The sequence below is a fragment of the Varroa destructor genome, unplaced genomic scaffold (assembly GCF_002443255.2).
Source record: "Varroa destructor unplaced genomic scaffold, Vdes_3.0 BEIS01000001.1, whole genome shotgun sequence".
Lineage (NCBI taxonomy): Eukaryota > Metazoa > Arthropoda > Arachnida > Mesostigmata > Varroidae > Varroa > Varroa destructor.
In genome coordinates this window covers 28,397,879-28,423,218 of record NW_019211454.1, presented here as the reverse complement: position 1 = coordinate 28,423,218, position 25,340 = coordinate 28,397,879, and the positions used below count along the sequence as shown (strand labels likewise).

Here is a 25,340-nt window from a genome sequence, read left to right as displayed (position 1 = left end):
ATGAGGAAGATACTCAACACCGAGATCGCTATCCGAAAACAGTCGTGTTTCTTAGTTCATGTAGGACTTGCATCGAACCGACCACCATGACTCACGTCCGCCCGATCATGTTTCGACTCCACTCTACACCTACATGCGTTTTCTCATTATAGTTAACTTTATTCTACATTGTTCTTTATTCGTTCCGCCGATCGCTTTGAAAGAGCAGGCTCCGCAACGAGAAGGGTCCACAAGATCTCATTGCATTTTATCCACTTTCTGCCATGATACGTATGCAATCCATACTTTTCACTTGCTTTGTTGTGAAATTCAAACAGGAAAATGGCGCCGGGTTCGTGCTCTGTGCTCACCGCTATCTATTCTCTCTAAATACTGTAATGCAATAATAAGGTAATAATAATTTTTTTTATATAATTCTGAATCATTAGTACCGTATCATAATAGGTTACGATGTTTATCTGCAACTTCGGAGTATAGGTTAGTACTTGTTTCTCGTAGATACCCAAAAACGCTGTGTTACCTTATGTTCTATACGCGATAATAATTTTTCCCTGTCTTAATTTTATGTAACATTAGCGTGTCCGGCCACTTTAGTGTAATGATAAGCTTTTCTATTATTTGCATTGTACGCAGCTTTTACCTGCTATCGAGACAAACCCTATTAGAGGATAGTGGGTTAGGCCGTTCCTTATTTTCGCTGCGTTCGCGTACCTCCGAGAGAGCCTGCGCCGCCGGTGTTAGTAGTTCCTTTAACGTACGTATATAGTACGGTAGAATCTAATCGGTAAGAACCGTAAAAGTGATTCTATCTCAGCTCTTTTTTTCAACACAAGAATAAGTTCCAGTTGATATTCGGTTTTATGACCTAATTTTAGGCTCAATTCAGGTATAGCAGGGTCAATACCGAACATTCGCACAGCAACAAAATATTGTCTGATCTGCGAGAAATTTCGCTACAAAGAGACTCAATATCGTCGCTCCAAGATAAATGTTCCACCAATACAAAGTCGTTAAAGAGTCCTACGATAGCCTTTGCCCAGTATTAACGAGTGAGAATCTCAATGTACACCGCTGTCAGTTACGCTGTTTTACCGGTCAGAGTCAGCCCCGTCCTACTCCTTCATTGACCAGCGTCTTCGCTTGTCAGTATGAAAACTGCGTCCCCGCTGGCGGACTAACATAGGCCGGCGGCAAATGCCTCACGCCGGCTCGTGGCAAATGTTTAGGATGAAGATGTAAAGACGTCGGGCAAAGCAGATCGGGATAGGACGCGGAGCAGTACTGAACATTTCAGGCGAGACGGGGTTGTCGGACGAGCAGCCGAACACCTGTTTTGGCTACTTACCCACATATTAAAGAAAGGCAAATCCGCATTTGTTTGCGATTTTTTGACCGGGGAAAAGATCTGAAGACAACACGTTGAAAATGGAGATGATAGCTTCGAATTTTATACGAGACATGTCCCTTGCGCCCGGAAATCGTGGAAATGACCCGCAACGATAACGCAGACCTTACACCAGTGAATAATGTGCGTTGTTTGTTGTAGAAATTACCCATTCCGATTGTAGAAATTTACCACTGTTGCCGAAAGTGTCTGTGCAGTCTTGAATTGAATGTCAGCGTTTATCACGTCGGTTAGAAAACGTCGGTTAACGAAGTTTTGCCTCCTGTATCGAGTTAGGCGGCACACACTGTCTTTCGAGTACAATTAACCACTATTGTAGCCGATACGAACTAATACCACTGCAGCGTTTTTGTCGTAATCCACTATGATATATTACATTATCGGCTTATTTTGCCAGTTGGAACACTTGATTGTGTGTAGTTGCCCACGTATCACGCCCAGGTGACGGCTACTTCTTACCTGTCTTGTTCACCGTGTTCCCCGTATCTCGCAGCGCGTTGAACGTTGTGTCTAATATTTTGTAGGTGCGAATGAGCTTTAACCGAATGTTTATAAAATACACGAGTGTACATTGTACTCGATTATTATCACGCGTGTCGTCGCTATTACGCACTGAACGAAAAAAAACAAAAAGCTCTGCCTATATGGGCTACGAAGTGCTTCGAGTGTATCAAATATAGCATTGAAATTCGTTTGACTAGTTTCGTTCTGTTGACTATATTGGTCGTCGGGCCTTACAATATTTACTCTCTATTAGAGTTCAAACAACGAAAAAAACGAAAAAAAAAAACTTGTAAGCGAACGAGCTTAACCTTTGAATATTATCAAAGCCGCCCATTGGGAAAGGAGTTGTCAACAAAAGCTGTAATATCAGTGGTCGTGATTCGTTGAGTTCGGAAAACGAAACACTCAAGGTGCGTTTCCCATCGTACCAACGAGACAAACGAGAAGCGAACGTGTTTAAATCATGAGAGCAGTAGAATTCTCTGTAAGACAATAGAAAATACGATATTCATTAGGATTCCGCATCACAAAGGCATAGCAAGCCGCCACGCAAACTTTAGAAAGCTTTAGGACCCACGCAGATGTCGGCAGACGAGATCCGGAGAGCTCGTGCGGAGCTAGATGCCGCCTACAATTCGCTAGAGGATGCACAAATATCGTTAAAAAGCGCCCAGAGAGGTTACGAATATGCAAGGCGAGATTTCGACTCACAACTACGGCTGGAGTTGCGGGACAAGCTGGATCTGCGCCGTTCGATGCAGAATGCATTTCAGAAAACAGCTGCGGCAAAGGTAGACGAGGCGCGCGCCGCGCCTAGCATGGTTTCCCCAGGCGGTACACCTTTCTCGGCTGGGGAGTCCATGGGAGTTAATCCCTTGTCTTGGAACGCGCCTATAACATTGGCGAAGCAGGCTGCGGGCGCTGCTATGCTTCTGGCCTTCACGGAGCAATTTTTTAAGGATACACTGGGTGCTCACGCCTTAGATACTGGCTGTAACTTTAATGGCTCGCGACTCCATTCGCAGTGGTGTAACCGACGGCCGTACAGCTACCAACAATCATGTGGCCTGCTTTGCTCGTGTGGTCAATCGACGCATGAACAAGGCTTTCAACCGCCTTCTGATCGACAACCATCGTGGGGTCAACCGCTATACTGGTAACACCAGGAACTACCCAGCATCTGACTAACAAGACAGCTAATATTAGTAGCGCTCCGAACGTCCAGACTGATGGTCGACGCTTTTATCTGCAGAAACTGTGCAAACTAAGCTTTGTATCCCGTTAATGGTTGCCTCCTACTCCGTAACTCTGCTAAAAGCCAGATACATTCACATGGAAAATTGCAGGCAAACCTGAAAAAAATTTTACTGAACTTACTGTTGGCTCTTCCTTTAGTAGATGTGTATGATTGTGCATGATTTATCGGTAGGATCAAAAATAGGACATCGAGTATAGTTACATTTGAAGTACATGCGAAATATGAATAACTCCGAAAAATTATGTTTCAAAATTATGTTTCTATTGCGTAGTATCAACAGAAATAAGTGGCTTGTCGCTCGAGTAGTTGTGCGTTTCCGCGAAGTCCATCCTCGAAGTCCATGAGCCTCGTTTGTCGATAATTGCCCTGACTGACGTTCGAATAGTTTTACTTACGTTTCCTCGTGGTCCATGAGCCTCGCTTGTCGATAATTGCCCCGACTAGCGATCATTTATGGACGTCAGGCTTGGTGTAATTATCGAACCTTATTTAATAAGCAATCTATTCCTTTGACAGAAAATCGTCGTAACCTGCATGAAATTTAGCTGTTAATTTTTTTAACGCGTAAGGGACACCGAAATGCTCGAATATTCGTTGAACCTGCATCGAGGAATCGGCGTTGTTAAGAGTCGCGCTTCGGCAGACATCTATGGGACTTGTTTACCCATCCTACAAATCGCTCTCATATATTTCATAACTTACTTACGGCATGTTTCACAAGCTTGAGGTAGGATAGGTAATACAAAGGACAAAAAGTAGAACTGGCTTTCAAAGCCAAACGTTGTGCGACTGCCAGTCAACACGCAGTGTAGAGCGTGTTAACAATGTTAACAACAATGTATAGTCACAATACTGAACATATATTGTACCTTAAATGCACATTGTATTCCTGAATGACTGATTTTTTTTTTATCTTACTTGTACGACGCGATTACTGATTATTTTAAGAGGTATGTTGTTTGGCTGCGGCCCACCGTAAATATCAACTGTAAAAACACAAACAACGAAATTTTACACTTAGGCTTCGTTGAAGCTTAAACGACATTAATCTGTAGGCGTTCAGCGGAAGGGTAGATAAATTGGCAGGTAGTTGGCTGGATCGCGTAATGCTGAATGAATAAGATTCGACTTGAGGTAAGAAAAATTCGTTAATAATAAGTAAGGACCGTAAAGGTCCACAAGCAACAAAACTGTCGAAGATAGCATATATGCCAGCGGGGTACAACGCACGAGACGGAATCTCACAGGAGTTTATCCGCGGCATTCAAGGTCTTTTCTCTGGGCCCGACGTTACGGCGAAATATCAAAACTATCCGGATAATCATCAACGAACAATGCGGGGGGGACTCTCGACTGCCAAAAACCATAAAAGTTTCAATGAGGAGATGGGTAATTTCAATGATGTACTGGACGAAGCGGCAAAAAACTATACAGGGTATACTGCCGACAGCTGTTCTGATTTCAAGCATAACCTGAAGAATACTATGAATGAGGCGCTTAAGCACAGTGAAGCGTTAGTTGCTGCCGAACGTGAAATAAGTAAAGCGCAAGTAAACTTCGATTCCTCTTTGCGGAAATACAACAACTTAGTGCAGACAAGATCGTGGATACCTGCGCTGCCTACGAATGCAGTTGAGTTAGCTTTTAGCGCTTTGCCCGTATTTCTAGCAACCACATTCACAATGATCAGCGCGAAGACGCTTTTAGATAGATGGTACGCTCATAATACAGATGCTGATTATAGCGGAGCTCAGTTGCATAATTCAAGGCATTGCGTATCATGCGGTCAGCAACCTTCAAACACCTTTCAGTCATATAACCAGCAACGAGGATCTGTTCAGGGACCCTATCTGTAACTTGTGAGGTACGACGTGTGAGGCTGTGTGTGCAAGCTGTGACTTCGCTTTGTCTCTCCTTGACTTTTGTTCATTCCTGATAGGGCGTGAAATTCGAAAAAAGCGAAGACCACACTGAGGAGAACGGAAGCATCGCTGCTGTTACTGTTGTTCGAATGGTGCCGAGTAATAAAATTTCCATGAAGTTTTTTTCAGTCTATTATGTAAATAATTCATTGATTGTCGAAAATCCACTCGAACGTCAGAAACATGAAGTTGGCAGCAATAAACGCTAACAGCGACAGACGCAGTGGGTCCACAAATCAACGTTTGATTCAACTATGGCTTACGCAAGCTTTGTATCACCGCAGACACCTAAAGTTCTGTATCATAATTTCAGAGAGGTTTATTTTATCGTTATCTACAGGGCATGTATATGGGACCGATCTCCCGTATCGTTTCTAATTTCACTCACGCGTGCTGCTGCTAGTACTGCTTTTTTTCTTTTTTTTTACTGTTATTAGTCCAGCCGTCGTATTCGATACTGTTGCTGCTCACGTGACGCCATAGCTATTACCAGACGACGAGGTAACAGGTAGTACGTATGTGTGAATGTTTGAAGAGAGTAGCAAAAAAAGGACAAAGGAAATACTGCCCTCTGAAGCAGTGAGCATTATAGCCTGATCAATTATTGATGGGTAAATATTTTGTATGAGTAAATGGACATAGGCGAGTCCTGAACGTTATGTTGCTGTACAGATATTCTGGGAGGTTAGATATTGCAGTCACGTAGAATCGGAGCTGAATATCGCACTACTCAGGCTAAAAAGTGTAATGATAGAATTAGCTTTCATTGGTCCTATTCAATGAATAGGAACAACGCGACGGAATGAGAAACAGCGAGGCTGTAGTGTATGACGTAGACGACACTTCGATACGTCCGAATTATTTACTCATCTGTTTGTGACTCTAGGAACGAATGCAGTTGTCTCATTAGCTATTTAAGTAGACATAACGTTAGTTCTCAAATGTAATGCACGACAGCGTTGTGTATTACCATTGAAATAGTACGTCTAACGTGCCTACACGTGTTTGTCTAGCCGTTAATTTATTTCATTTTACTGGTGCGTGGTCTATTTTCACTACCCATAGAGTATAGTACTGCTAGTCCTTAACTGTCAACGATAGCCTCGCCTAATATCATTCTGATGTAGTGTTTTGTTGCGTAATCATTCGATCTATATCCTTAAGTACACCATATCAGTGTTCTGTCCGATATTTCACCGGCAGTGTATAATACGCAGATGAGTATGAATAGCGGTGGCGATCTCCGAAAAAGTGCATCGGTGTTCTCGTCCATTCAAGTTATTGTCCCATCTATCTAGCCATCCATCGCTTCGTGCCGTTCCCTGTCTACTATCCAATGTTGCATTATATATTACCACTGCCTATTAACCGGGTACTGGAAATGCCGCGGCCGCTGTTGTCGCTGTTGCTCTTAGATACCCAAACTAGGTGGAGTTAGGACACATACACGCGGTGGCTGTAGTATCTCAGTCGACCTTAGAGATCTTTACTACGGGTCGTTGGCATCGTAACGTTAATATACCCGCTATCGAGCTAAGGACGAGCTTAGGATCCATGAAAAAGTAGAGAAGAGGGTAGGAGCGACAAGGAACCATTAACGGTACTATTATTATTATTATTACAGTAACTGTGAGTGATATTTTAAAGTTAATGCGAGTAGAACAGAAATGAACGATATCTGGCTGCTGCCTCGACTATCCAAGGTGTCGCAACTGGCTTTCCTATTTGTGCTTAATACATGTACACGTAGAGACAGAGAGGCGCCAGCACCGATACGGCGGAATAGCGCGTGACCAAGAGAATATATATGCACATATATTTCCCTATCTATGTCTGTATTTTGTACGTACGTAAATGCCTAATTGTAACGCAGTATGTCTTTGGCAAAGGAAAACTGTGAATGAATCATATAGAAAGTAATTAAACTGATTTGGTTGACCTGATAGGATGCGCAAAATTAGATTATAGGGCAGGATTTTGTCTCGCCACAAACACACATATAGAGGGCTCGGAAAAAAAACTCTTCTGCTATCTCATCTGTGCTATCCGGCGCTCGCTGACCGTGAGGAAGAGTACAGATAAATGGGGAACTGTTTCCCTTGTTGCAAATAATGTTGCTATTTGATGTTACCGTTGCACATATTTTGGTGTAGTTATCAATGCTCTTCTAATGGTTTGATCTTTGCTGGCATTGTTTATGTTGCTATAAGTGTTACTCGATGTAGCCACGCTTACGCTCTTTGAAGCCGTTATTTAGTAGCTTTTAGAAATGTCAGTGGTGTGTGCCCGAGCGTGTATTTCGACTAGGGGCAGTGATCAAACAAAGACGGGTACTTGGTGGATGAATCCGAACAAAAAACAGCATGGTTGTGTAGATGTCTATCCCGTCAGACGTTTCGCCTAGCCAGCGTAAAACATGACGGATTAATACGTTCTCCTATTAGGGGCAGACATAGTCCTACTAATTCCCACGTGATAATACGCTGAAAGAGCCGATAAGTGCAAGGACACAAAAGTAAACATGCTTCTGAAAAAAGCCGTTGTGAGGCTCCATTTAATTACTAGTACTGATCTCAACGTTAAACGATATATTAAACACTAACACCATCATAATAAATATATATGGTGCATAGTGGAGCCATGGGTGTGCATATTTTTTGCAAGATGTATTTATTGGACCAAGCCAATCTTACATCCTGTGAAACAAACAAAGCACAATATTCCGTATCCTCAAATGTGTTCGTCAAGTTCTTTACGCACACATTTTTTGTACGTTAGTCGATTATCGAATTATTGCCCGGATGTCTGAATATATATACATGTGTTCAGTGTATATATGCTCTGAGATTAAAACAGCAGAGATATACTTAGATATCTATGTGTCTAAGGGATAAATTAAGGAATACAACTAAAAAGACATAGTTTATGTAAAAAAAAAAAAAAAAAAAAGTAAATCAAATCACTTTCGTAATTTTAAATAAAACGTATCCATTCTTAAAAAATTCAATAGGCCGAAATGCCTTGTGCAGGTACACTGTGCCCATGGTAAACTTTAAACGGCAGCGGTTACGCAAAAGCTACAACATCAATTTTGATGCTCAAATGCTTTGTAAACGAGCCTAAAGCGAGTGGTAATTAGAATTGATTTTATTCGAAATCCCCTTCTTTCCCTACGGAACATGCAGATGTCTGTCCTACCCATAATATTGGTCCGTCTATCCATTTCCTACTGGAATCCTCGGACTTCTTCGTGAATGTAGGCACTCACTAACCACGCTGACGCTACTGTATGGATTTGCTGACAAATTCCTCCACTGCTACCGTCTGCTAAGCTTCTAAACACGTCTCCACCGATTGTGATATCAAGATATATTTTTATCTGTACCAACTGAAGATACGTTATACTATTGACCATGTAAAATACTCCCGTTTACACGTACGCACATAACTATACTGGATAGAGTTTTATGAGGAACCCTTTGAATACAATGTTAGATATACAAATTCCGCTAAATAAAACATTATTATAGTTGGAATACAAGGCACACATGTCGAGCTTATTAATGCGTCTCTATTTCAACAAAGGCTACTTCAACCCGATAATCACTAGGCTGAAATGCCACGATGTAATACAGGTTACGGGCTTGAAACTGGAATTGATTTCTATAATTTTCGTCTATCGGCTATAACCGAACTGAACCGAACCTCAGCTCGTGAAGTGAGAATTAATTTTATTCTATTCATTTTATACAGGTTATTTCTCAAAGTTTAACTGCACTATGCTACGAGCAAAGGTTTACCATTAAGGAAAAAACTGGAAAGATTAAACCTTTCTAGGGAAGGAGGGTCAGAAGAATAGGGAATTGAGGTATAACAAGAAGTAGGCTCTAGGCTGTCACCCATTTGGAGAACTATAGCCGTACATTGGTGACGGCAAATTCAGCTATAGTCATCACTAAAGACAATTTATACATTGACTTATTTTTGCCGTTCCATTCATTGTTGATCGTATCAGTACGATGACGGCGGGTGCTACGTGTGTCATCCTACTGTGCGTGCAGATGTGCTGCCGTGCTGTACCTCCACCCGTCTATCCTTGTAGCCTACGTATGTATGTGTGTGCATGCGTGGGCGCATGTGTCCATCCGTCTGTTTGTAGCGTGTACGTGTCGGTGCATTGGTAGATATATGCCTTAGTATTGAAAAGCTTTCCTCCCCGATGCGAATGCATTGAACCGAAAAAGAAAAAATCATGAAGTTTCAATCTTGTCATGCGTCGTATATACTTGTATATGTGTGAGGAGAACAAGCAACCGCATCGTACGATAAGCACCACCAGTAACGGAGGAGAACAGAACAGGGCCATCTTGAACCGTTTCAATGCTTTCTTTGCCATTTTCCGAGCCTCGCCAAGCTGTATCCCTAAACCTTCTTTGGCTTTCCCCCGCTTGTGCAGTTTTCCCCTCAACTTCATCCCTATCTCCGTCCGTCTAGAAGGACGGAGTGAAAAGATAAAAGATGAAACAGGACAATATGAGCATCGACGGAGGATGAGACCAAGAGGGTAGTGTTCATTCTCTTTCTCTCTCTCCTTTTTTTTTTAAGTGTCATAGTACGCGTCTGTGTTCGTTTACGACAGGAGTTTCCTCTATAACTGTCCAAACAGAGGCAGTCGCTTGTATCAGGTCGTTACGATTCCTACATCACTACAATAGCAACCATACTACCATTGAGATTTCATCACGCCGGCGGGCAGATTTCAGACTGTAAAGGGAACAAAGTGCGGATGGCAGCTAAAGTAGGGGGGCAAAGGTCTTAACAATTGCTAGTTGCGACAAGTGGTCCAATCGAGATGATTGTAGAGAAGAGCTTGCTGCTACTGCAACTGCTGTATCTTCATTGTCTTCCACCTTTCGGTGATCGAGACTGATCATGATGATCATAGCCTTCTATGCTACGGGTATTACTTACAGCTTCCACAATTTGTACTATTGCAGATACCGCTACTGCAACTACTGAAAGGGTTACGGCAAGCTGGCCGAATTCGCAGACTTTGAGGAAAGAAACGAGAAAAATACGAATCAAGAAAAAGAAGATTTTTTAGATTTACCTAAATCAACGTTTCTCCATAAGCCGGATCACGGAGTCTGAAGCAGGGCTACTACAAGTACGAACATACAATGTATTATAGCCATTGATTCTAGCACTTCCGCATTTTTGTTAATCAGTGAGTCAGTAGACAAGATGAAGTCGTTAGAACAAGTATCTTTCGTTTCTAGTCATACTAATAACAGTAATGGTGATACTGCTATCCAGCATGCTTTCCCGACAGGGCTTGGTATTATAACTAGCGTATAAATTTAGAATAGTATCGGAATAAAAAACATTTTCCCAATACCGCAGTTCATTGACTCGAGTTCCATGTTAGGCGAGTAACTCGCGCTTTCTAGATGACCATCACGTGAAAGAAGGCTGCAGTGGAGTAATCGAAATATGAACATTATAACCTGAATGAAGTAACATATAGGACGCTTCTATTATGTAGGCATGAAATAGGTGTGCAGCGTACTGCAAGCTATTCAGCCATAATTAAGTGGGTTGTTAACTAAATGGTAGAAATTATTATAACTATATAAGTTAAGCAGGTTCTTTGAGGTATACTGTGTTTACTTTAGTTCAAGAAGCTAGACAGGCTGAGTTTTAGCAAACAACCGTCAACAATTGCCAGGCTTATAATACAATTTACTTTAGAACTATAGGATACTTGTAAATTGTATTTCTTCAATGTGGTTTCCGAAAGATACGTTTGCAAAGTCTACACGAATGTTTCGTGTAACTTTAACTCCCCAAGATTAAAAGCCGGGACTCCCACGGCCACAATGCTCCTAGTGATCGTATGGGGGCTGTGCAGCGACCATGGTCGAAATGCAACTAGACTAATTAGAAGATACTACTGGAGTATTAAAGGCTGCTTTTTTTCTGCAGAGAGAAGCACTATTAGGGTATTAGACCTGGGCTATAGTGGCCTCAAATGAATATCACTAAATGCAAGGAAACATATTTTATGCTCATACGTAATTCAATGTTTTAAGTTAATCTTGCACCGTACCAATGTCTAAAGGAATAGAATGTACTCTGTCTATTTTCTCATAAAAGCCATGTTACGTTGAGTATCAAGTTGATAGTGTATCCATGTACATTCATTGAGTACCGTGAGAAGGCAATAGTTCAGATCACTGCACTGAACATGTTCGGGTGTTACATTTATCCAATTACATGTAGACTGTAGTAGGTTTTAGTCATCTAAACCACTTAAAATCCTATTTCGAATAGGATATCAAATCGTTAATTTTAAAGTGACGATATGTTCAAGATTTCTGGTAACCGCTCCTATGGTGCGCTAGCTTTTAAGGAAGAAAATATTGTTGAAAAATAAGTTTTTCTCATAGAAGCGCACTTATTTCTAGCTTATTTGACGCATTGTATTTCAAACCATGTTCGTCGAACTACGATAGGCAACGATTGTGTATAGAGGTACTGACAATTTATTTAACATACAGCTGCTCTTGCTTATTTCAGCGTCGATCATTTATACGGCCGTGGTTCGCGGTAAGGTGGCGCTTCCATGCAACATCGAGCCACCTGCGAAAGACGATGAGGTCGTGTTAGTTCTATGGTATAAGGACGAGACGCCTGCGCCTATTTTCACGCTTGACGCACGGAAAGCCAATCTCGATAGGGCGAAACAAGCCGCCTTGTCTGAACTTGGCAGTCGAGCCTATTTCAATATGGCCAATCGCCCTGCATTCCTTCAACTCGATCCTGTTAAGGAAGAGGACGCTGGAGAGTATCGGTGTCGGGTTGACTTTAAGAAAGCTCGTTCTATTAATACTGTCATCAACCTTCGCGTTATCGGTAAGATAAATATTTTCCGAGCTTAGCGTGCGTCATAATTCGCATGAATACAAGTGCAATCGTTGTAACAGTATAACTAACGATGGACGATAATCCAATGTAGGTACCAGGTTGTGTATGGAGGGCCTCCCTGAGCACACGTTTCTCATTGACTGTTATCGGAATGAACAGTAACAAAGCATGTCTACCAGCGTAATGACAGATTGACAGTATCTTGATGATCTGTTACAGCAAAGCTATAAGTATGGAACCTCTGTATAGCATTTTACACATATTTGAGAAAGGTCTATAGGGAGTCCTCGTTCGTCATTTGCAGTTCCTCCGGGTGAGCCGATTATCGTCGACGGTGACAGCAAACGGCTACGTGGCCTGGTCGGCCCGTACAACGAAGGCGAACCCCTTAAACTTACCTGTCAAGCAGAACACGGTAAGTCCTTATATGCAACCAAGACATAAGCCAAAACCTACTCGCTAAACACATTTTACAATGTCAACGATTGATGTGTCGCTGATTCACATTATAATGAAGCGATTATAGTTTGTCTAGTCAACACATAGAAACAGGCTTATTCTGTAATAATGGAAGCATGGAAAGGCCCTGTAAAGAATACTCGCTGCTTAATTTAAACACAAAAGGTTTGTATTTTAATTATTTGATTGACTAGCCAGAGTGCATTCTTTAATACGATCTGTTGATACATAAAATTTGAGCTTTTTTTCCGAACCGGTTACGCTTCCTAGAAATCTGTTTTGCAGAAGATTTGTTGAAGTTGAAGGGTGTTAGCCCTGCATATGAACCCGCGTACCCATAAGGTGTGCCTTAATTATTTAGCACAATGCACTCTTCTTTCCAAAGCACCGTATGGACTACTGCAACAACAAGTAACACCTAGTTCAGGAAAAATCAGCTAACACCAATGCATACGCTTATATACGTGGATATGTGTTCGTGAATGTTATGTAGAAAGCAGATTAAGTAAGGATGGTGGTTTTTGGTATTGCGTAAGTTGATCAACACTAGTACCGCTACTAAAGCGAGTAATCGGAAGTTCCTTTATTTACCCTTTGTTCTTGGCACATATATATATATATATATATATATATGAGTGAAATATCTAATTTCGATCTTGACCGTTGACTTCCAAAACAGGAAAGTTTATAGTTTTGGTAAGGTTTACCTCGCGTGAATATATCTAATAGTAGCTAATCTTCATTTGAATTCTGAAAATGACTCTTTGCTATTTGTCGTGATCAGCGTTCTGTTTTCTTCAAGAAGGAACTGCGTTTACTCTGATAGCAAGAATGGCAAGTGAGCACATGTCCGCTATGACAAGCAGCTTACTAAGATCTATCCAAATCTGAGTGAAAATGTTTCACGTAAGACTATATCTATATATTCATATTTATTTAATATAACCCTCATTTACCGATGTTGCATCTTCAATTTAGGAGCGAAGTCACTCACTCGTCACAGTAGCCCCGCATCAGGGGATAATCGTAACTGTAACTTCGCTAAAGTGTCGCTATATACAGAAAATTCCAGTAGAATTAAATTTTGGCCTGGTCCTACAAATGCAGAGAGCCTAGTACCATTTCTATACTACAGTGTCATAGCGTCTAAATAAATGTATGTTAGATACAATAGGTATTAGTAATCATTCAAGTGGTTGTGTTGGCAAATATCGGAATATGTTTATAATAATAAATAGAAACAGATTTCACGGTTGGAAATTAGTGGCGACAGTTATATCGGCTCTTTATTGCGTATTCCCTGCTATTTTAATAGATAGTAAACGACAACCCTTCAGCCACCAAAGTTACGTTGCAGGCGCTACGTTGAATGACGCAAATATCTTGATAAGTGAAAACACTTTACCTGTTGTTGCCAATTGTACTTAACCAAAAATAATTCTATAAGGTGTAATTTTGAAATCTCAAAAACGGAATAGTTTTTTTTTATAATTTAACCTAGATTTTCGATGGCCATGATGATAACCAAAAAACGTAGCAATCGGTTAAGTTTATGGTTATTGGTAGGTTTAGTGTTAAATTTATCGCCTGAAATTGCGGACTGAATAGCAGAGCTACCCGTTGTTTGATGCGACCGTATTAAGATATGAAGATACCTTTGGAAGCAAAATAACAACATGCAGAAATGGTAGCCGTTCCTGTCACCTATTGAAGCTGAACAAGAACAGCGACTCAAACAGTGACTTTTGAAGAAATGTCAAATTGTAGTCAAAAAACATCCATAGATGTAGGTGTAACTGGTTTTTTGTACTTCCTTTGTAAATTATGCAGGTAAACCTCGTCCGGCAGTTACTTGGTGGAAAGATTATAGATTGCTCGACGACTCATATGTATTCGACCAAGATGGAGCTGTTGTCAAGAACGACCTCGAGATTAAGGCACTTACCCGCAATGACCTTCTAGCCGTTCTGGTTTGTCAGGCGTCTAATAATAATATCACCGTGCCTACCCCTAGCCAAATTACACTGGACCTTAATTGTAAGTGGTTTTCGCTTTGTGTACTTATTCAGTTTTTCTAGGCTAGAACGTAAGAGTAAAGTATTTAATCGTGCCCTATTCTTCTCTAACTAAACGCATCTTGCCTACAAATGACTTCTTTAAATCAGGACAATAGAAGTTTAGTTATAGTTGCTAGTAACGTTATTATGGAGTCCAGGTTAATTATACACATGCCGTATGACTTTATCCTTGGCTAGGTAAGCGTGCTTTCGTGGTATCTAAAGAACTCTGACCTTACGGCTATTTTCACGTCGACCACTTTTTTTCATACCAAATTGATATTTTAGTGAAACCATTGGATGTAACTATACAGCCGGTGGAGCGGCCGCTGTCAGCCAACAAAGAAGTTGAGCTCGTATGTACATCCACAGGCTCACGGCCGCCGGCAACGCTTTCCTGGTGGAAAGGAAACCAGCAGATTAGGTGCGTACTACTGAAACTATCTCTATTTCTAAGACAAGCGGCTAGTTCATCTCGTAAACAGCTGTTGGCTTACAGACCCATTGTTTCCACTAGTCTATCCAAAACAACATGCATGAGTATATCTAATTCGAGTGCCCGATATTTCATTATCCACTAATAAAATCTGATTCTACTTCAGGACTACCACAGGAATATTGTGTGCTATTTTTTTTTTTTTAATACAAGCAAGCAAATAGAGCCCCAGTTTATACATCAGTTATCACACTCTAACGAATCCATACGTTTCTGTCGCCATGTAACAAGCGGCCAGTGCAGCCAGAAAAACTTGTTGGGAAACACGCTATACGCCAGTGATGACACTCATTCGGGATCCTGTTGTTGGATCATTTCTCTTCCTACGAAGCTGTACAGGCGAGGAGAAAAGGTTCTTGCTAAAGCTCTGTTTATGATTAGCTACTTTAAAGTAGCAGTCATTTCTTGTCACGTCTCGCTCGTGATCGCATTTATTGGGCTCAGCCCTGCTTTCCTCTCCTCACACAGCGTGATAATCTCGTGATAAACCGAGTTACATTATCACTCTGGTCTGCTACCACTGTCGTCATCTGATTTCCTTATCTATTAAAGTGTTAGAAATCTGCCCTTGGCGTCTAGGACGGCTCGAAAAAAGGGGAAGATGCTGAATTGAAGAAGGCTGGCATATAATATTACTGGCTGCCGGGACGTGGTATCTAATTAGCAACCGGTGAGCACCACTGCCGCCGTGCGTCGAAAGCACCCCATAAAGCGAAGGAGTGTCCATTGTTCTAACTGGCCGTTCGTCAAGTAAGCCTTCCCTTGGGAACTCTTCAAGTGATTGACCTCCCATAAAACGTTTTCCCATAACGTTCCCTCTAGCTCCCTTGGCCCTTCCCGCACACCCAGTAAGTTTAGCCGGTTTTGCTATTTGCCAATTTGCAGGATCTGATGACTCCTAGTCATCTAATAACTCGATGGTCACACGGTGTTTTCTTCTGCGAGAGTATACAACACACACAGCAAAAAAGCTGTTGCAAAACAGAATGGTGTAGCACAGTAAGATTTTTTTGTCAATTTTGCTTGATAAACCATTAAAGTGTATGTGCCAACATAAAATGATGAGCTTCATGCTTTGTTTTCAGAACGACTCGTGAGGAGGACTCAAAAGGAGGCCTATCTACTAGCACAAGTATTCTTACATTTACGCCCGGCATTGAAGATAACAACCGTATTCTCGCCTGCAGAGCAGAGAACAAGGCTATTCCCGGAAGCGCTCTCGAGCAAGCGTGGAAACTTGACGTGCATTGTAAGTCAAATATTGGTAGAATATTCAAGTGACGAACTACTATGTACTTAAATTAGGATTATACGAAAATGGTGAATACGGTTTGTTTATATTTCTTATTTTTTTATGTTCGATTATTTACTTGTAAACTTGTACTACATGAGCATGATGTGGAACCCATATTCAAGGACTGCCTTTTAGGTCAAACGCAAATTGAACAGGCACTGCCCACCACTTATTTATGAATTCAGTCCATAACATGTGATCCAATTGAAGAACCGAATTCTGAATTAACAATAAAAGTAATGAGTGAGTTCACGCCATTTGCATAGCGTATCTATTTTTAGAGGCTCTGGCTAATGCATCGAGTTTAATTTATGCATGGGTAATCGAGGTGCTGATCAGTGGACATTGTGACAAAGAATATAGACTTATGTATCTCACTCAGTTGGAGATGTGCTTCCACTAAATCCAAGCCAGTAAACCTGCTTTCCGAAGGCGCATCTATACAGACTAAAGCCGACGAGAATCAAGAATAGACTTGGTTTTTGAAAGCATTTTAATTGGGGAGCACCACAAGTGAGAGAAGAGTTGTACAGTTGTAGTGTCAATTTTATGGCTCCCTCCTTGTTGTCAGAGGAACAGTGTCTGAAAACAACGTGATTTAAGAGTAAATCGTGGACAAACAGCCTACGCTAAAATATACCGTGCTGATTCAATGTGAAGATACTTAAACGTAAGGCTTTCCTAGACGCAGAGTGTGGCGGTTGTACATCGAAAAATTGAACACCACTAAATAAATTCATTCAATTATCCTCTAAACAACATTTATTGTTTAGAGAATAACTGAACAATAAAATGATGTATCCATGCATCGGAAAAAAGCGAGCTATATCGGCGTTAAAAAAAAGCGCCATTTTATAGTTCAGGGTAATATCTTACCTGCTCTCTACGTAGGTTTCTCTCATAGACACGGAGTCTGATGTTAGCAGCAGTATCAGCAGCTGCACGAGACCTTTGGATTTACTATTGCCTTTGTAAAATTTGCAAGAAAAAACGAACGAAACAAAATGAGCAAGCGACTAAGGGGTCCGTCCGTTCGCCCATCAGCAGACCGCAGACCGATCACTCATCCCAAGTTTCGTATGGCAAGATTAGGGGGAGGGGAGCCAATGAAACAAGAAAAAAAAAGGACAGAACGGGAATAAGGGAGTAGCCAGCGAAGGAGCGGTTGTCCCATCGAATAGTATGCAACGATGCTCGCGGCCAACGGGCCGACGGATGAATGAACAGAGCCCAAGAAAAAAGAAGTCTCAGTGTGCACGTGGTTGTGTTTTTTGTGTACAATAAGTTCGCCTGTGTTCGGGTGCGGGCGTGCGAGGGCGATGAAAAGCTTTTCCACCACGGGTTTTAAGTTGGGGGTCAGATAGGAGGAATACGGGAAAATGAAAAATAAGGGACGGTAGTATCGGCAGAGTCCGGCCGACTTTTTCCACCTGTAAGGGCCGCGTTCGCTCCATGAACGCCCTGCTTCCGCTTCAAAAGGAAGTCATAGTTTCAAGCGGCATTGTTCGTTGAAAGCCATCCGGGTCCCTTGACCGCCCTATATATTCTAACAAGCTGGCTTACATTACATTGTGGTGGTATGACTATGACAATGCTGTAATGCTGTCCGCTGCTGGTTTCATCATCGCAATCACCTTTTCCTATCACCTCTGCTCCCCTCTTTTTTTCTTTCTTTATCACTACCGCTGCTATGATGGGCATGCATAAGCTCATCGTCTGTCGCCGTATTCGCAACCGGGGGTGGCGAAGTACCAAACCTAGGTTGGCATACCAGGCAAGCAGACCTAGTGGGTGAAATGGCTCGAAATCACTTGCGCCTATACTACCTGTATAACCGGTAAGCATGCCAGAAGATGGAGAACATTGTTTCAAGGACAGGCTGTTGTAACACTGTGGCTGAAAACAGTAGCTGACGAACGGCAAGAGGATAAACCCACTGGCCACTTGCCTTTGCTAAACTGGGTGTCGCCGCCACTTCCATTGCTCTTCCGCTGCCGTTCTTCCTTCTATTACTGTTCGCCCCTTACTGACGTCGCTGAGACAGAGCAAAGAGGAAGAAAACGACGGAAATGGAAGGCGCAAAGGCGCTATTGTGTTTTTTGCTTTTTTTAGTCCGCCACAAACCGCGTTTGGTCATCGCTTTTTAGTCTTTTCTTAGCATCGCCCAATTTTCTTTATAGCCCTTTTTTTCCTACTCCAACAGTACCTTCCTTGTACTTTTATCTTTGCTGTGTTTCACGTGGTCGCTTTTATTGTTGCCAACAATATTTCAGATGCACCTCGAGCAAGTCTTCAGCTTGGTGGCAGTCTAAAGGCAGATGAAATCCAGGAGGGAAAGGACGTGTACCTCGATTGTAAGGTGCAGTCTAATCCGTACACCAATGACGTCGGATGGATGTTCAATGGTAAGTGTATCGCTTTGTAAGTAAGGCAAGACAAAGGTTTTTTGATCTCGGAAAAGAAAAATAGGTACTCAGACTAAGATACTGGCTAGAAGTGACTCCTGACCAACTCTGCATATCTACTTTGGACTAGAAACAGAATCATAACTATCAAGAAAGACTTGCACAGCACATCTGCAATGGCAGCACTAAACATCTTGAAGACTCCACGAAAGTGAAGAAAAACGCCTTAGCTACCAGCAACATGCAATACTGTGCGAGACTGCCTTAACTGAAGCTATTTTTGCTCCTTTTCTACTTTGACGGAAGTTTCGTCATCAACTAGCAGTCTGCTATTGTTTTTCTCATACCGCTCATTGTTTATAATTCTGTTTGCATGCTGTTTCGTACAATCCTTAGGAGCCCTACCGGTACGGCTCGACAATTCGCTCAAATTGAACGCACTACACTGACTTTAAGAACCGCGAATATTATCTCATCCGCCCCAAGAGACTTCGCAACCGAGCTGCCTCTAAGGCTACGAAGACCTATCCACTTAACTGCAAGCGTGTGTAGGTAGCTGATTATAGAGTGAAGCATGTATCGTGGCAACCTTCCAAACGTTCGGGGTTCCGATCCCCGAACGAATTGCAGGCCAAGCAGCGGATGCTTTTGAAAGATAAATGAAGTATGCAGACGGACATAAATATATGTGTGTGTGTACACAAGAGCAGCTGTACTACCACTACTTATACAACTACTACTACTGTGGAAGTTCGATTTGCTTGAGCCTATCTGGCAAATGTCTTCGGATATTTCCTTGTCACTTTCGCATGTCTCCCTCGGTCGCAGTAGGATGCAGCATTACACAGTGGAGTAAGCACCTTTGGCGTAGTGTGTAAACAGAGTTCGACACGTACAAGAGGGAAAAAGCGACGGATGCTCTACTATTAGCTACAGAGCAGCAGCCACAGTAGGACGGTGGGAATATGATATAGAAGACCGGACGAAATGCGAGAGGAGAGAAGCAGGAACATATAAATTCACACATAGCGTATATACGCACGTCCGTAGGCAAACAACAAGAGAGCACGCCAGTGCTAAGAGCGGCAGATAAGCAGCAGAAGCAGTAACATGTCTGTGCCTTTTACTGTTTTGCTGCCAGAATGTGACCAGCACTCGGTTAGTGACGCTTTCGTAAGCGCCGCACGCACAGCCATTCAACGCGCTTTGTTCCTCCTTCGTCGCCTCCCACCTTATGTCAATTGTTGGCGCTTCGTTCTAAGCGGAATCAGTCGTCGTATCTGCCGAACGGGTGCCTTACAGCTGCTGAGCCGATTGGAGACTTCAGCTAGCGTTATTTGCACACTCTCTCTTTCTCTCTTTCTGCTTCTACTTCGTTTCTGCGTTTCCTCTCCCCTCCCATTTCTCTCGCCCCCCTTCCTCTTTCTTGCCTGCTTCGCGATTCCTCTTGCGTTATCCTTTGAGATCTCTGTACGCTGATCTTTGTAACCCTATCTTCTTCTCGTATCCTTGCGTATCTTCTTTATCCTTTTCAGCCTCACATACATAGAGAGACATGCTTGCAAGTAAACACCTAGGTTCGTGAAAGATCTCTTCCTTTCGTCTGCTCCACCTGCCTATTTCATCTCTTGGGAAATAACATTTATTTCAACCTCCTGACCGAGTGTCAACGTTATTCTTCTATTTGGCCCTTCCCAGTCTTGTTCCCTCTTGGGAAAACGTTTTTTCACGTACTGCGACCATACCCCCTGTTTATATAATCTGTGTATGCGTGCTACACGTAGCTGTGTATACGTACGCAATATGACGAAAAATAGTAAATAAAGGTTTTGAATACCTGTTAGACCATACCCGAGATATAATTGTGAATAAGCGGTATGTTCGATACTTTGAAGTGTAATACACACACGCATTCAATATAACGAAGCTGATAGGCGGCCAAGCAGCAGAAGATGCAGTCAGACGATAAGGTGGGAACGTCAAGAATTGTCGAGAGATTTACCCACGCGCATAAACAGCATATGTATACTTCCTAAACAGCCATTGCCAAACTATCAATGGTCTTGTTTGTAGTGACACCTTTTTTAATGTTGCCTTTAATATAACATGCTCTAGGATTTGACTAAATGAAACCAGGCTCGAATATTCGTACTAGGCACATCCATACGAAGTGAAATTATAGTGCTCTGCTTGAAAATGAATAAAGCAAACAAAATGTAATAAAGTGTTGGCAGCAGTATAAACCTTGTCCAGTAGAGTACTATTTATTTGTTCATATATAGTATATCAAGCAAAGTTTCGTTAGGATCAAGACACATATTCGATTTGCTTCACAACAGGTGTGGAATTGGCGTCAAACCAGAGCTCCGGGATGATCGTCTCGAGTCAGTCGTTGGTCCTGCAAAGGGTAACACGAGCCCATAGAGGCAAATATGCGTGTCACGCCACAAATAAGGAAGGCAAGGGTGTGTCCGCTCAGTTCAACCTTAGGGTTAAGTGTAAGTGCCGTTATAATTAAACAGCTCCATCAACACGCTGTTACTATACTATACAGGCCATATAAACGTAGCTAGAGATATTTTTAGCTACATAAGTTAACCGAACAGAGTTTTTCGTAGCTCTATAAAAGCTAAGGGTCTTCCCGTTTTAGGAATTGGCTGTGCATGTAAACATGATTGATTGGATGCGAAGTCTCCCTACTTTGCACCATTGTCCTTCTTCAGGCACTGGTGCATCATTATTTGCGTTTAGTCAAGATATCGTCTTTGTCGATACCTAACGTCGCTTTTTAGGCACAATAGCAATCTTTAAAAAAAAAAACCTGTGTTTTATTGGATTTATAAAACGCAGGTTCTAGATGCATCATCTTATTTACGATTCGATTTCAGATTAATACACTTGTTTGTGGAGGCCCGCGCATCAGATACAATCCAGACTTAATTAACTCTTTTTGAAATTGTTTCTGGGAAACTATACGGTATAATTAAACAAAGCGAACTTGAACTTTTCGCTTATTCATCTTGCTTGTATGGTGGCAAATACAGAGCATGTATTTTAAGATATGACTGAACCTGCTGCCCTCTTTGTCGCTCTCGGGAAAGACTTCAGTTGTGATTCGTTTTGACGCCTGTTACAGTCGCTCCGGTTTGCAAGGAGCCGCAACGTTTTGTGTATGGTGTATCGAAGCACGAAAGCGTTGCGATCCACTGCCAGGTAGACTCGGATCCGCAGCAGGTATCGTTTAGGTGGGCCTTCAACGCCAGCGACGGAAAGCTTAAAGAGATCACTGAGGGTTTCACTACCTCATCAGGTGGCCGTAGTACCCTGGTATATCGGCCCCTCTCCGACGATGACTATGGGCAACTGTCATGCTGGGCGACCAATTCCGTTGGCATTCAGAGGCAGCCTTGCGCTTACACTATTATTACAGCCGGTGAGCTCTCTTCGTGTCAGCTCTTTGGAATCGATGAGTACTAGCAAATCATTAGTGAAGTATTATGCAAAAATAAGATTCAAATTTTCTTTTCGTCTATGTACAGCGGTATATGATAGAATACATTTACAGGGCCCGTGAGGCCTCGAAAAATCGAGTGCACAATTTCGCCTAGCACTAAGTATCTTTCGGACCTAAAATCTCACAGTCTTAACGAATGCTATACGTATTTTTTAACTATAAAAATAAGCACCTTCCAACTTTTTTCTGCCAACATCAATCGAGAAGGTCCGCCCGACGCGGTACAGAACTGTACGCAGGTGAACGCCACGGAAGACGGCATGGCCATCGAGTGCTCAGAAGGTCTCTGGGACGGAGGACTTTCAAATCCAGTATTTGTTGCTGAAGTATACGAAGCCGACGCCGGCGCGGGACGGGGGCCAATATCTAACGTTACCACACACGGTAAATATACACATCTGGAAAATGACATAACAACTAATTAACATGGAAAACTTAATTCTGCAATATTATCATACTGAATGGAAACAATGCAGTCCTAGCGACCATTTACTATTTAAACGAATGCTTTTCTATGGAAAATTTAGCGAATTCGAAATAAATTAGGGTCACATGTGAGTTCTATCTAATATCTAAGCCCAATTAAGGTGGTGATATGTGTCTGCTGTGCGTATAAACAATCTCCTAAATGCAGATGAATGGATGTCATCTATATTAGTCATTTCTACAGTAGTAAACCCCAAGTTTCTAGCAGATATCACACGTTTAGGTGCACGCCAAGTTTGGTAGCCTACTATTTCAACGCGCGTTCTAAACGCTACGCTGGTAAGCTAAGGGCTAACACACTTTGTACTTATGTTTGCCTAAATGTTTATACAATAGACTTCTATTTAACCCTGAGCATTTCCGCCTTTTAGGAGTTACCATTTAGATAACTGTCAAAGATGTACTGTGATATTTTACATCAAAAAGCTGCCGAAAGCATTCATGGTAAAGCTTTAAAATTGCTAAGGTTACAGTCATGCTGAACGAGGTTACCACTCTTCAATGTGTGTGTGTGTGTGTGTGTGTGTGTGTATCTCAAATCTCAGCCAAATATTGAGAGTAGTAATTTAATAGTACTAATTTATCACTCATTCAGGCTCAACAGTTCATCTGATAGCTTTTTTTTTTTCATCCGTTAGATATAACACACAAGTTTGATTTAGTCCATCGGTCCAATTCGCCAGCCTGCCCTACCCATATTGAAATCTATATCTCCTTCTATTTGATTTTCATCGAACTATTTTTTTTTTTGAAAACGCGACACGCGGTTCTCGGTAGTCACATTTTAAACACAGACTGTTTCCTGCATAGCTGCTATACTACCCAAACATTACAGCTGACTTAAATAATTAAGAAACCATTAGGCTCATTGGCATAGCTGAAATATACAGCCCGAGGTAAAAGTGGGGCAGGTCCCGTTTAGAAGCTCTGCCATTTCAGACGAAAAGCAATATTAATGGTGTGCAAAATGAACGTTATATGAAGATCGTTTCTAGTTGCTGCCCAGTAATGAGTACACGACCAAATTCATCATATAACTTAGAGCGAGTAATAATTATTAGTAACTAGAGCGTTAGTTAGCTAAAAAGATACGGACAACCCAGTCACGTTTTGTGCATGTACAACAATACATGTACATGTAATGATTATTCAAGTCATGAATATATAAAAGGCTTTGGAAAAACAAGCGGACGATTGTTCTTTGCTGCATCATATTTAAGGTCAGTGTACGAAAAACCAACCAATAGATTCATTTGCAGAACACAAGAGGACCCTCCTTCTGTTTCCAATCAGCTGTCGATTAGGAAAATGGTTTACTTATATAATTAAGCTATTCGAGCAGTTTTATTCAGGTTTACTCCTGCATCGATCACTAATAGCCGGGGTCTTTTGCTCTATTTCAACCGTTGGTTTCGTCCGCCTAGGTCCATCAATGTCCAACATGCACAGTTGTACGCTTATACCACATCAAATATCGTATGCCTATCTGTAAATACTGCTGATGTACTGCATCGCTCTTCCGTTCAGACGCTGGTGCACAGTTAATGCGAATGCTCTTAAATTGTCGACGTTACTTTGTCGATTTTCGATTAATGTGTACAGAAAATATTCACGTTTTTTTTTTAATTAGATTACTTAGTACAACGCCATTAGAAGTTAATACGTGTACACCTGATTGCTACTATGCGTCTTGGGTAAGTACAACGTTTTGTTTTTGATAGCTGCCAGCTCCACTGGCGTCAACTGGCCTAAGGAGAATTTCAATAAGACAAGCCACAATTGCATGAAATGTATTGAGTCTGTACGGAAGGTTTGATTAGAGTTCTAATAACTGATACGGCATAAAGGAGAGAAAAATTAGCTTGTGAGGCAGTTCCACCTTGTGACAACAGGATTTTGTTATTTAACTATGTAACTAATGGGTTGTTATTATTGTTGTTGCAGTAACATTTGGACGTAATGTGAAATTACCTTTTTCCTTTCCTTCGTTGGTTTCTAATTGCTGCTGAAATTGTCATTACACCATTGGCTAACGATCTGTGCTGTCGGCGTCTGATTGCGTGTCCTTTCTCGTGTTTATTCCTGTGTGTATTTGCAGGTCTGCCCTTGTTTGTAATCCGCGGTATACCAGGTGGCGCCAGTTTTCGCGTAATTATTACCGCGAGTAACGCCAAAGGTCGAAGTCCGCAATTTGTCGTTATGGCGCAGACGCCTCGTCCAGCTGAAAAGTACATAGGTCAGTGCTCGTTCTGTGCATAGATAAGTATTTCATAAAGAACCAGCACAAATATGTACCACATCAAAGCTTTGTAGAAAAGTATGCAAGCTTCTATTTAACTAAGGCAGCGTAAAACGCTTCATGAAGTGTATACTCTATTACCTACCTTGATATACGTATGATATACATATATTAATGTAATGCCTGATACCACATAGCGGGTTTTATTTTACCGAAAAGCAGAAATCCAGAATAGAATCCGTTTCAAATTTTCTATTTTAACTTTTTTTTTTTTAATACGTGTTGGTTAACATAACTAAAGTACCTAGAATAAAAGTACAACAGAATTAAACAATCCTTTCATAAACAGTACATTATTATTAGCAAGAATATAT

General features: G+C 41.7%; 1 protein-coding gene across 4 annotated transcripts in view; it reads left to right on the top strand.

Moving 5' to 3' along the window:
* Positions 1 to 25,340, top strand: part of LOC111243395 (neural cell adhesion molecule 2-like) — a 71,449-nt gene that overhangs the window by 36,117 nt on the left and 9,992 nt on the right. For 3 of the 4 annotated variants that reach the window (XM_022788889.2, XM_086976350.1, XM_086976412.1), the window contains 10 exons: positions 11,669 to 12,004; positions 12,321 to 12,431; positions 14,306 to 14,512; positions 14,821 to 14,956; positions 16,114 to 16,277; positions 18,596 to 18,727; positions 21,067 to 21,225; positions 21,864 to 22,160; positions 22,449 to 22,625; positions 24,826 to 24,963. In XM_022788889.2, coding sequence (XP_022644624.1) covers positions 11,669 to 12,004; positions 12,321 to 12,431; positions 14,306 to 14,512; positions 14,821 to 14,956; positions 16,114 to 16,277; positions 18,596 to 18,727; positions 21,067 to 21,225; positions 21,864 to 22,160; positions 22,449 to 22,625; positions 24,826 to 24,963 — 1,857 coding nt within the window. Of the gene's footprint in view, positions 1 to 10,086; positions 10,257 to 11,668; positions 12,005 to 12,320; positions 12,432 to 14,305; positions 14,513 to 14,820; positions 14,957 to 16,113; positions 16,278 to 18,595; positions 18,728 to 21,066; positions 21,226 to 21,863; positions 22,161 to 22,448; positions 22,626 to 24,825; positions 24,964 to 25,340 lie in introns of those variants that run through there. The other variant, XM_086976455.1, reaches the window with a different exon arrangement.